Raw genomic sequence first — 12,821 nt, 5'->3', positions numbered from 1 at the left:
GGCTGTGCCACTTCCCACACAGGATTCTGTGGGATTATTAGGGTGTGAGGTTTTCAGGTCACAACTAATTCCAGCAAAGCTAATGCAGGGAAATCTGCCTGAGCCCCAGAGAGTCAATCTCGGGGGCAGAGTCCCGTGGGGGGAAGTGTGAGGGGAAGGGGGCTCCCAGGGCAGTGTTCCATTGGTGCGGTGTGACCCGTCCATGCCTAGGGCAGCCACCTGAAAATGCCAAGGGCAGGGCAGGCTGTAAAAGGAGAGCAGATTCTCCCAGCACTGGTGGGTGACACTGAAGTCAGACTTCCCAACCAGCCACAAACTGTGCTTCTGATTCCCCACACTGGTTATCAAGAAGCCAGGTCTCTGCGATGCTCACAATACCACCCCCTGGCAGTCATCCCCTTCTGTCTCTGAGGTGCTGCCCCTCTGTATGCTTCTCACCCAACTCCCTGTTTCCACAGAGGCGGGGAGCTGTCCGTCCCTCCCTGCTGTGCCCTTATTGGCTGCCATCCACCTTGGCAGCCGCCCCACGAGGATTGCCAGGGTGAAACACGGAGCAAACACCACCACCGCGGCGAGGGCTGAGTCGGAGGCAAGCCCTAAAAAGCCTGTGCGGTGCTGAGCTCCCACCTCTGCAGCCCCCAACCCCGGAGCCGCATGGGCAGCACCTCAGGTACCATCCCCTTGCTGAGCTGCTGCGATGGGGAGCCTGGCCTGGAACAGCCTTTCCCCTTTAGGGGGTGCTGGCTCCTCTCTGGTCCCTGGAGAGGGTGGCTGGCTGGCTCAGGGGAGCAGGGGTGGGGAATGGGGCAGGGGCCTTCCCCTCTAAGGGAGGTCAGCTCTGATCAGCCAAGGGCAGGGGAGCTGGCTGGCTTGGAGGGGGGCAAGGAATGGGACATGGGGCCTTCTCCCCTAGGGATGCCAGCTCAGCTCCAGCCCAGGGCAGGAATGAATTGGAGTCGGTGCTGTCTGGTGGCCCCATGTGGACGGTGTTGGGGCCTGTAGACTGGGACCAGCTCTTCTGGCAGCTGATGTAATAGGTGCCAATAGCTCCGGGGGGGGCAGATGCCAGCAGGGAGAGCCCAGCGTGGCTGGGCCTTGGGCAGCCTCCTGCCCCCTCATCCCAGGACGGTCCCAGCCTTTCTGTTGCCCAGTGAGCGAGCGGAGCCAAGAGGGGCTTGTAGTAAGGCCCTGGACGCTGTGCCTGGGCTGGGGCCTGAGGACCAGCTATGGTCCTGTCCCTGGGTGGGGCTGTGCCCACTCACCATAGCATCAGGAACGCGTGGGGCAGAGCTGCCATCCCCACTGTACTGATGGGAAGCGGTGCCCTGAGAGATCTAGGACAGGCAGGGGTCCCAGAAGGCAGCCTAGGTTCCCTGAGTCCTACCCCTGTGCCTGAACAACAGGGCCAGCCCCTTCCTGGCTCTGTGCCTCAGTTTCCCCCACAGAAGGGGACAATACTGCCCTGCTGCTCCCCCGCCCCCAGGGTGGCTGTAAGGCTAGATCCACCCAAGACACAAGGGCCAGAGACCCATGGAGGGAAGAGGAGGCAGAACTGGGCTCTGGGCAGACCCTGCTGGACTGTGCCACCCAGACCCCCCTGACTCTCATGGGTTTGGGTCTCCCTCCTAGGAGAGGCAGCCACTGGAAACCCGTCCAGAGTCACGAGAGGGGCAACGGGGCCTCCCAGCCCTGGCAGGCCCTGCCCTGCTCCGCAGGAGCCTCGCTACGCTGCAGGCGACACCCCTCCCTGATTCCTTGGAGAGGCGCAGCGGAGGACACGGAGAACGGGAAAGGCCCAGGAGAGAGTCAGACTCGGGCAGGAGGGCTGGGGAGGCCAGGACTGTCAGGCAGAGCCACGGTGCCCCAGAAGGAGCCAGCGACAGACGGGTGTGGCCCTGCTGCAGTGGGGCCCTGTTCCACTCTGCTCAGCTCTGGGTCTCAGCCCTGGTTCGTGGAGTGGGGCTGGCTGCAGGTGCTGCAGAGCGAGGGGGAGCTGCAAAGCCTGCGGGCCAGAGCCGGACCAAATTGGACCAGGAGAGGCCAGGGGACCCGGAGGCTGCAGGTGACCAGGGGGGTCAGGGCCTGGATCTCTGCTGCCATTTGTTTACAGGAAGGATAGACCTGAGGTGTGGGTGCTAGGCTGGAGCTCGGGGTCCCCAAAGACTGAGGTAAATGGTGCGGCACCTACTCCTCTGCAAATCCCCTCAGACGGTGCCGTGAGGCCCAGCCCTGGGGCAGGGGAGAGGCCCAGCACAGGGAGGGGAGCTGGCAGACAGAGGGCTGGCCGTGGCTCCCAGTCCAGTCCCAGCTACTCTCCTGGGGTCAGTTCTTCCTGCTGCTGGATCCACTCATACCCTGGGAACCCCCTGGGGGTGCATAGCTCCTGCCCCCCTCCTTGGAGCAGCTGTTGGGCTCATGTCTTCCCTGGGGAGGAGTGTGGCCCAGAGGCCGTCCTGCCCCTGTAAGAGGCTGCACACACCCCTGGCACCGGTGGGCGGCTCTGACAGGCTTGGCTAGTTCCAAGTGCCTGGGAACTTGAGTCGGGGGCCGGGGGCAACAGGCTCCTGCACCCAGCCCTGGCCTCTGCCCGAGCATAATTTTTTCAGGCCCAGTACAAACATGTAACACAGGCCCCCACACGCACACACCCATGGGGGTTGGAGCCTGGGTGGGGCCCCCCCAGGGCCTGCGGGCCCTGGTAAAGTGTACCTTCACCCCCCCATGTGGGGGCCCACCACGCCCAGCAAGGGGCCGGGGTTACTGTGCACCCCAGGTGAAGTTAGCCCCTTGGGGCTCTCCCCTGCCCCCCCCCTCTGCTGGCTGCATGCCTGCACCCTCTCACAGATCCTCTGCTCCTGCATGCTTCAGCCCGCCAGGGGAGCTGGTCCTGGCAGGTGCTCGGGTAACAGCACCTCCTACTGTCGGAGCCGGAGGCTGCAGGTTCAAGCTTCTATTTACAATAGCTCCCATAGGCTAATCCTGAGACCCAATCTCTGCTCCCCGGGGCTGTTACCGCACCCCCCGTAACACCTTCCTGAGCTGGGTGGGGTCCACAGGCCGAGTGTTGCTCCGTGCTCCTCTGCCCCCCTCCGCAGGGGGCAGGCAGCGACCCCCTGTGAGCGGGGCATTGCTGAGCACTGTGCCAGCGACCTCCTTCCCTGCCAGCTGCAGGCTCCTCAGGCCTGGGTAACACCTCCTAGTCCTGCCGGATGCCGGCGCGATGGACAGAGGCGCTGCCGGAGCCAGCTGTTCACAGCGGCTCTCCTGCTGGCAGGCAAACGCAGGGGAGGAAGGGTGGGGTGGGGTGCTGGGTGGGTGTCATGTCACCTGTCTTGGCTGCAGCCTGGGGTTCCCTTCCCCTTGGAGTGGGGTAGGAAGCGACCCCTTGAACAGTGGGGGAAATCAGGATAGGCCTGGGTCCCTGCAAAGCTGCTTCTAACCCAGCAATCGCTTCCAGGGGCTGGTGAGGCAGGGATGCAGGGTATTCCCCACAGTTGGCCGGCCCCTTCGCGGGCTGCCTTTGTACCCCTGGGCTGTGCACATAGAAGGAACCGGTTTCTCCTGGGGATAACCCATGGCCCTAGCCCCCTGCTTCTCAACCTGTGAGCCCATCAGCGCACAGCTGAGGGAACATTCTCAGGGCCATACAGGTAGTGTGTGTGTATATATTGCGTGGATGTGGCCCCCATAACACAGAGCCGCATAGGCGGACCACATGGCCCCCCTCTAAGTGCAGCGGCCTCCTGGCTGCTGTACCTGGGGTTTTCCACACCCCTTCGACAGTTCACCCTTCACACCCTCCACCTCAGCAGGGTTGTGGGGCATTTGTGGGGCATTTTCTCTTCCCTTTGCATCTGAAAGCAGTTGCCTCTTTGCTCTGAGCAGGTCATTCAGGGCCATTCAAAGCTAAAACGGATGCTACGTCGGGGTTGTTCTTTGGGGCAATCCCATTTATCCCCAAAGAATGCAGGCAGAGTCCCCCGAATCCAGCAGAGACAAACAAGAGGCAGTTCCCTTGCTTCTAAATCCAAGTTTGCCCCTCCAATGATCTCTCTGTCCAAAGGAATGCCGGTCTCCGCTGCCTCTCCTGCTATCTGGCTGGTCTCTTTGCTCTCACACAGACACAACCGATCAATTCCCTCTCTTGCCCCACCCCCTGCATTCACAATCAATCCCAGGGATACCCCTTAGTTTGTACTGAGCTTTGCCATGAGCCTCGTTGCCTTGGACAGTGGCTTCCTATTGTTTCCAGCTCTCAGTAGACAAAGGGATATTTAATTGCTCCATTCCTTTAGCCTGAATGACAGGTGCTTAGCACAGCCATTGGCTTTAACCAGGTCTATGATTGTCTGTAGATCAAAGACACGGTTGACTGAAGCCACCAACGCCTTCAAGAATAACAACATGGCTCAAAACAGAGAAACCCCAGGGGAGGCATCCAAGGGCAGCGACACAGGCAAGATGGACTCCAAAGCTGCTGGGTGAGGGGCTGACTGCCTATGGACATGAGGAGACCAAGCTCTGCGGGGCACCGCCACAGATGACAGGGAGGTGTGGTACAGAGCCGAGTGGGTGGGCTAGCAGGGTTAAGGCTTGGGCAGCCTGACCCCCACGCCCCAAAGGGGGTCCAGGCCAAGCCCTCTTGGCTGCCTCAGGGTCCCCAGCAGGATTAGGGCCTAGGAGGGGAGTGGCAGCGCAGGGGTCTTGGGCTGAGCCACCAGTCCCAGCCCCTCAGAACATCTCTCTGGGGAGGGCACCCAATGGCAGAGTCTCCTCCCAACCCACAGCACAGGCGGGGCAGCCCAGCCTCGGTGAGATGCGGGTCCTCCACCAACAGCGGGGAGTCTGGGGCCACAGGCCAGGCGGGTCAGAGCTGCTGGGGAGATAAATCAGCGCTCCCGACAACTGCAGAGCAGAGCCAAATAAAACCCATGCATCCTGGCTCCCAGCTGCCCCTGCTCTAACCACCAGATCCCACTCCCCCCCCAGGGCAGGGAGAGAACCCAGGAGTCCAGGGTTGCTGCTCTAAGCAGGGCCGGGTGCTGGTGTGTCTCTGCCCTGGCAGCGATGGGGGGCCGCAGAAACCAGCACGAAATTGCAGCGAGTGGAAAAGGGCCACTTCCCTCCTTCCCCTGGCTCCGCCCAGCCCCAGCCAATCACTGTCCTCCAGCCGAGGGCCGCTGCCCAATCATCATCAGTGCAGTTGGAAGGGGGTGGGGCTATGCCAATCGTGACACAGCGGTGACCAGTGCCTGGCACCCAGGGGATTAGGTACTGGGGGTGGGGCCTGCTGAAGGGGGCGGGGTGATCAGGCAGTGAGGGCGGGGCTTGTTCCATGGGGCTATTCATATGGGGCAGAAGGTCAGGACTTCAAGACAGGGCTGCCCCTCCTCCCCAGTCCCTGATTTCCCTGTAATCTCCACCCCTTTGGGCCCCTCTGGTGCTGGACCACCCCCCACCCCATCTGCACACCACCAAGGGTTAATGGGGAAGAACCCCCTCCCCACTGCCTATCCCCCCTCAAAGGGGGCAGGGTTGGGGGCTGTGGAGATGGGCAGAGGGAAAGATTGGTGGCTGTGGAGATGGGTGGAGGTCACTGGCTGTGTGGATGGAGAGCTGGGGATGGGGCGGGGACTTCAGGTCTCCCAGCACAGGCTGACCCGCCCCCTTTCTCCCAGCATGAACCCCTACGTGGGTTTGGTGAGCAGCCTGCGTGATGTCTGGCTCGCGGGGAAGATGCGCTCCATTGAGCAGCGGGTTTCCCAGCTGGAGGCGCTGGGCCGCTTCCTGGACGACAAGAAGCAGCCCATCCTGGATGCCGTGGCCTCGGACATGCGCAAGGTGAGCCAGGCTGGGCAAGGTTATGCTCGGAGCCCAGTGTAGGGCAGGGCAGCAGGTCTCCCTGTAGGGCAGGGCCAGGGGGCTCTGGGGTCTCCCTGGGGACCCCCCCCCAGCACAGAGTTTAGTGGGGCACTGGGATCTCATCTGCCCAGGTTCCTGGCCCACCCTCATCCCCACACGAGCCGAATGCTGTCGGTCGTGCACTAAGCGAGGTGACTGAGGCGTGTGGTCCCGTCTCTCTCCTCTCCTGCGGTGGGATTGTGTGCGCAGGGCAGGGCTGTTTTGGTAGGGTCTTGTTAATGTCCTGGCTGCTCTGGGTTTCTGTCAGCGAAGGCTGGTGGGAGCAGCGCCTGGACCCTGGAGGGAGAAGAGTTGGGAAGACCCTTAGTTCGCGGGGCAGTTCATTCCCCGGGCTGTGACCGACCCCCACTGATGCTCTGTCTCTGGCACAGACGAGCTTTGTCCTGGTGGCAGAGAGTCCCCCAGGCCCGAGGACGAGGAGCGGAGCTGTTGATCCCAGCCCCCATCCCAGGGCTTTAGGCTCTGTTAGATACCCTGGGCCCAGGCCATGGAGCACCGTGAAGCTATGGACACAACCTGTGCCTCTCTAGTCCATGGGGCGCTAGTGCAGGGTGGGAGGACAGGATGAGGGGCTCCTGGCAGCCCATGGCACTGAGGGGAGGGGCTGTGGTGACTTGCCCCAGCTGGAGTTTCTTGCGGGCGGGTGCTCTGTGCCTGGGTCTCTCGCGTTACTGGGTTCCAGCCAGATGGTGACAAAGGTGAGGAGAACCGAGGCCAGGGATGGCCCACCGGAATGGGATGGTGCCCCGCGGCTGCCTGGTGATGGCAGAAGGCCTCGCTCACCCGTGTGGCTGTGTGAGAGCCTGGCGTCGGTGAGGAGTCCAGGCCCCTCTAGCCCAGGGACCGCACTGACCCGTGAGGGGACCCTTAGATGCAAGGGGTGGAAAATGGCACCACATCTGCCCTCACCTTAGTGAGCTGCAACCAGTTGGTCCCATCCCCAGGATGGCTGTGTCTCCGCCCCACACCTCCCTTGGAGTCTGTGGTGGTGGATGGGCAGAGCTGTGTGTCCGGGGCAGGGGGAGGTCCCGTCGTGGGCAGGGGATGAAGCTATCGCTTCTCTGTGCCCCCAGCCCCCTTTCGAGGCGGAGCTCTCTGAGATTATCCTGGTCAGGAACGAGGTCAACCACGTGCTCAACAACCTGTCCAGCTGGATGAAGGACGAGTTTGTGGACAAGAACCTGGTAACGGGGGGACGTGCCCCTGGGGCTGAGCTGTGCGGGGGGGAAGCAAACACATGCCCAGGCCTAGGTCTGGGGTGGGTGGGAACAAGCACCCAGGTTTGAGCTGGGACATGCCCCCCAGAGCCCACTTCACTCCCCATCTCCCCAGGGCCTGTGACCCGCTGCACCCAGCTCCTGATGCTCAGCCTCTCCTGCAGGTAACTCAGCTGGACACGGCCTTCATCCGGAAGGAGCCCTACGGGGTGGTGCTGATCATCGGGCCCTGGAACTACCCCTTGCACCTCATCCTGATACCCCTGGTCGGGGCCATCGCTGCCGGTGAGTCCGGGGCCTCCCCAGCACGGATCCCACCCCCCAACCCGGAACCTGCCCTAGGGAGAGCCCCATCTGCAGCACGTCCCCACGTTCTCTGGAACAGGGCTCCCGACCCAGCCCCAAACGAGGCTCCTGGTTTGTTCCCTGGGGACACCTCCCTGCGGGGCCCCCCCGGTGGTGGGTGGGGATGCTACGGCAAGGCCCTGGGTCGCGGGGGTGTCTGCACTGTGCAGTGACGTCCTGCCCGCCCCCCCAGGGAACTGTGTCGTCATCAAGCCCTCCGAGATCAGCCGCAGCACTGAGAGGCTCATGGCTGAGGTGCTGCCCACCTACCTGGATAGGGTAAGGAGCTGTCCCCTCCCTTGGCACCACACTCACCTCCTGTGCCCCCTTACAGTGAGACACTTCCTCACACCTTGCACCACGCCCGGCCCTACCTTGAGCCCCTGTGCTCCCCCCCACTGAGCTGGCCCCAGGGCCCCTTTCCCCATGACGCTCAGTCAGCCCCAGCAGCCGGCGTGACGGGGATAAAGCCCCAAGGAGCAGAGGGGGCACAGAGTGGGGATGGGCTAGGGTGTGGCAGAGTAAAGGGGATGGGACAGGTTCGCCCCACACTCTCCCTCTCCCATTGCAGGACTGCTTTGCCGTGGTGACCGGGGGCCTCGAGGAGACCAGCCAGCTGCTGGAGAACAAGTTTGACTACATCTTCTTCACTGGTAAGTCCCGACTGACCCAGCCCCCCACAATAGACCCCCTTCCACTCCATGGGGCACAATCCAGCCGCCCCCCCCCCCCCCACACACACACACACATAGTCCCTGGCCCTTCCCTCTCCCAGGGGGATGCCCCAGAGACCATTGTGAGGGCGTACAGCTGGTTACCACGTGTTGTCCTGATTGCGTCAGGAGCGGGCTCCCAGGGGTGGGATCCCAGCTGAGTGACACTGAGCCCTGAGGTCCCTGAAGACAGGGGCTGAGGGGCACTGGGCCCCAGCCAGATGCAAGGTCCTTCTCCCTCCTGGGTGAGGCCGTGGCTGCCTGCACCCCGAGCCCCTGGTACCCCAGGCGGGGTCAAGGAGCAGCAGGTCTCTGCCCTGATGCGTCTCCCCCACTCCCGCAGGCAGCCTCCGAGTGGGCAAGATCGTGATGGCAGCTGCGGCCAAGCACCTGACGCCGCTGACGCTGGAGCTGGGGGGCAAGAACCCCTGTTACGTGGCCGACGATTGCGACCTGCAGAACGTGGCCAACCGGCTGGTCTGGGGGCGCTGCTTCAACGCAGGGCAGACCTGCATCGCCCCTGACTACGTGCTCTGCAGCGTGGAGATGCAGGAGAAGCTGCTGCCCGCCCTGCGCTGCGCCATCACCGACTTCTTCGGCCCCAACCCCCAGGAGTCGCCCGACTTCGCCCGCATCATCAGCGACCGGGAGTTCCAGCGCATCCGGGCCCTGCTGGGCAGCGGGCGCGTGGCCATCGGGGGGCAGACGGACGAGAGGGAGCGCTACGTCGGTGAGGGCCCCGGTGCCAGGGCGCTGGGCTCTGGGGCGCCCATGTCAGGGAGCTGGGCTCTGTGCTGAAGTGCCAGGCCGGGCCGTGGCAGCCCCGATGTTGGAGATACACGTGCGGGGCACTCCTGTGCCAGGGCTGGGCTGGGGGTGGGGCTGGATGGAGGCAGACCCATGGCGGGTGAGGGGTTCCGTGTGTCCCTGTGCCGTGAGTGATGCCCCTTCCCTCTCCCCGCAGCCCCCACGGTGCTGGCGGACGTGCAGCCGTCGGAGCCTGCCATGCAGGAGGAGATCTTCGGGCCCATCCTCCCCATCGTCACTGTGGGCAACGTGGACGACGCCATCGCCTTCATCAACAGCCGGGAGCGGCCGCTGGCCGTGTACGTCTTCGCCTCCAACAACAAGGTGCGGGGCAGGGATCTAGGGCCAGTTCTGGCCAAGGACTCGTGCCCGGGCCCAGGACTCCACGCTGGAACCGGCCTTTCACCAGTTCATTGCTGGGCCGGGAGGGGGCAGTGTCTCTGCAGAAGAACGGTTCTGCTTTAACTCCCAGCTCCCCTTGTCCAGCCCAGGCCTGGTCATCCCTCTAGGTGGGACACAGCTGGGTTGGAGGGGTTCCAGGCCAGCTGGTGGGGTGAGCTGTGGGTGGGTATCAGCCGGGAATGGGGCTCCCTCACTGCCCATCTCTGCTTCCCCCCAGCTGGTGCACCGGGTGCTGGAGCGGACGAGCAGCGGCGGTTTTGGCGGGAACGACTCCATGATGCAAATGATGCTGGTCTCGCTGCCCTTTGGTGGGATTGGTACGTCTGGGCCCTCAGCCCGCCCCCCGTTCTCTGCCCCCCATCCTGGGGCTCAGCCCCTGGGAGGCGCTAGTGCGCACGGCTGGAGGAAGGGGCCTGTCTGTGCTGGAGCTCCTGCAAAGGGCTGTGGCTCATCCGGGCCTGGCTCTACCAGCTCCAGCCGTCGCTGCCCTGAGCCTCGCAAAGACCCAGCCCTAGAAGAGCGTGCGGCCTCCCCCCACTGAACCAGCCGCCTGCAGAGACACCAGCTGGCACAGGGCCCAGCATCTCAGCCCAGGGGACGCTGCATACGCGCAGCCTCAGCTGAGGGCATTGGGTCTGCACGGCGCGGTTCAGGACCCTGTTGCCTGGCTGGGTCTCCTCCAGTGTGACTCAGGCCAGCGCCTGCGCCGTGTCTGAGCCAGGCTGTGTGGGGCAAGGTACAGGGGGCTGGGCTTGTACCGTGGGGGTGGGCGTGGCTGGGCCGTGCCCTGCGCTGCCGGGATCTCAGCTGTGCTCTGTTTTCAGGGAACAGTGGGCTGGGCTTTTACCACGGCAAGTTCAGCTTCGACACCTTCTCCCACCACCGCGCCTGCCTCCTGCGCAACATGGGCCTGGAGGCCATGAACGCCCTGCGCTACCCACCCTACACCGAGCGCAAAATGGGGCTGCTGACTTCTGTCTCCGAGATCAAGCGCAAGGGCACCTGCACCCTGCTGTGAGGGGAGGGTTGGCCCGACCGGGCCCCATACAACCCCCAGGCTGCCTGACAGCTGTGGCCATGGGGTGAGAAAATCTGGCTGACCTTAGAAATCTGGCCCCTTCCAAAGGGGTTATATACTTTGCCTGTCTGCTGGGGGATTCATGGCTTCCTCCGTCCCATCCCTGTGAGCTCCTGCCCCAGCTCCTAGCCCCGCCTGCTGCTGCCCCATCTCCAGCTGCGTGAGGAGGGAGGAGGGAACTTCCCCCATGTCTCCAAGCTGCCCCCCCACCACAACCCTCTGGGCTCCTATTCAAATAAGAGCTGGAAGGAGAGAAATGCCCAGCGGGCTGCTCAGGAATGATTCCCCTGATGCCAGGAATCTGCCAGGGAGACGTGGGCCCTGTCACAAGCAGTGCCATCCCATTTTGGTGCCCCCACAGGCTGCTGCAGTGTTGCCCAGGAAGGGCAGTGCCCTCCTCCCACTGCGTGTTGGAGGAGCGGGGGGCAGGTGTCCCTGAGCCAAAGGGTCCTGCTCTGAGGAGGGGGGGAGGCCCAAGGGGTGGTAAGAGCAGCTAGCAACCCCACCTGCCCTCAGGGAATCACTCTTGCCCCAGCCCTGGTTAGCCACAGCTGTGCTCAGACACGCCCCCTGTGCCGCATGAGCCTCCTTCTCCCAGCACTTTTCTTTGCCCCCTGCTCTGGCCTGGGTCAATTTTTTGCTTCAGTAAATGGCTTCAATGACTCTGCGTTGAACTCGCCTGCCTGGCCTGATCCTGTGGCTCCTTCGCCTTCCCAGGCTCAACGGCCGGGGCTGAGGTGAGGGGGGCCTGGCACAGTAGCCGGCATGGCCGGGATCTGGCCTTCATCTTCTCCCTGCTGCCCAAGAGCAGCCTGTGGGAGAATGACAGACAAGGGAGCCACAGCCTGCGGGGGGGGGGCTGTTGAGGGGCTCCGGCGCACTAGGGTGAGTTGGGGGGCAGGGCTGAGATAGCAGGAGTCTGGGGGTTAGGATTGAGGGGCACAGGGACAGCTGGGAGGTAGGGGGAACCCAGGGCTGGGATAGCAGGGGCCTGTGGGTTGGGAGTGGGGGACAGGGCTGGGATAGTAGGGGTTGTAGGTTGGGCTTGAGGGCTATTGGAAGAGCTCTGGGGGGAGCCCAGGGCTGGGATAGCAGGGGCCTTTTGGTGGCCAGAGTGGGCTAAATTCAAGATCTGTGTTAATTTTATAGTCCCTCACTGCTAGTGACGCAAGTCAGCTTCAAGAGCCCCCCCTCCCCATTCTTCCCCAAGCCCACACCTCAGTGCCCCGGGGAGCAGGCACTTGGGGGAGCAGCCCCTGAGAGCTGGCTCTGGGCTCTCTGGGCAGTGGGGGGGTCTGGCACTCATTAGCAGAGCCAGCCCCAAGCCAAGGTTCACCCAACATACCTCGGGGCAGAGCTGGGAGTAGCCCCAAGGGACAACCTAGGCGCAGACTGAACGTGTCCCATCACTGTCTGCATAAGCCCTGACGTAGCCCCTCAGCCGTACGACCCTCCAGGGGGCCAAAAGAAAACCCAGTGCCCCGAGCCCTGGCAAATAACATCCCACGGGCCAAGTGTGGGTCCCTTCCTCCTCTTACTGCTCCCTGCAGCATTTATGCTCCTAGCTCAAGGGTGGAGGTGTGAGCTGGGGCTCAGGGTCCCAGGTTCAAAGCCTGCTGAGGACATCCCCTCCCTTTTTACTGCACATGAAGGAGTTTGTGGGGTTACAATTTCCTTTTCATCTCACTTGTGGAATTGGCCCAGTGAGAAGAAGAGGGACTGAACCACGAGTCATGGGGCCAGAGTTTTCCACTTGGGATGGGCACGTGCCAAATGTGCAGTGGTGGTAGCCAGTGGGGCCACAACTGTGCTTCATAGATGAGGCTATAAAGTACCTCACCCATCCCCCCCACCCAGCCAAAAACAGGCCCTCCCACTTCACCCATCCCCCTACCCAGTCACAAATGCCCCCATTACCTCACCTACTCTGCCATGCCTAGCCACAACCGCACCCTGGTCCTTGTCCCACAATTAGAAACCATTTTGAATGAGATTTAAGAATTATTTAAGAACATTTCACTAGATAGCCAAAGAAGTCACTATCAAGCAGGACCACACTAACTTAGAGGGAAGTGAAGTCAGTAATAGAAAATATATATATTAGAAATGAAAGAAAAGGGAGGTTGATAGTAATGAATGGAAATCAGAAGCTAGGAATAGTAGAAAATTGATAAGGGAAGCAAGAGGACACAAGGATAACTCTATTGCCAGCAGAGTTAAGGACAATAAGAAGTTTTTAAAATATAGTAAGAACAAAAAGGATCATAACATAGTATTGGTCCATGACTAGCTGGAAATAGAATTGTCAATAATAATGTCAGAAATGACAAAAGTGTT

At 62.3% G+C, this 12,821-nt stretch overlaps 1 protein-coding gene across 1 annotated transcript; it reads left to right on the top strand.

Annotated features, from left to right (window-relative positions):
* The first annotated feature begins 628 nt into the window (after nt 1-628).
* LOC137154901 (aldehyde dehydrogenase family 3 member B1-like) lies at nt 629-10,547 on the top strand. Its single transcript, XM_067550750.1, has 11 exons — nt 629-670; nt 4,356-4,481; nt 5,679-5,841; nt 6,996-7,106; nt 7,304-7,424; nt 7,678-7,763; nt 8,056-8,137; nt 8,541-8,927; nt 9,162-9,328; nt 9,624-9,723; nt 10,231-10,547. The coding sequence occupies exons 2-11, from the start codon at nt 4,405-4,407 to the stop codon at nt 10,422-10,424; spliced, it is 1,488 nt and encodes a 495-aa protein (XP_067406851.1). The 5' UTR covers nt 629-670; nt 4,356-4,404; the 3' UTR covers nt 10,425-10,547.
* The last annotated feature ends 2,274 nt before the right edge of the window (nt 10,548-12,821 follow it).

Source organism: Emydura macquarii, unplaced genomic scaffold (genome assembly GCF_026122565.2).
Source record: "Emydura macquarii macquarii isolate MOO-44397 ecotype Brisbane River unplaced genomic scaffold, CSIRO-AGI_Emac_v2 contig_1305, whole genome shotgun sequence".
Taxonomy (NCBI): domain Eukaryota; kingdom Metazoa; phylum Chordata; order Testudines; family Chelidae; genus Emydura; species Emydura macquarii.
This window is presented reverse-complemented; position numbering and strand designations above follow the sequence as displayed.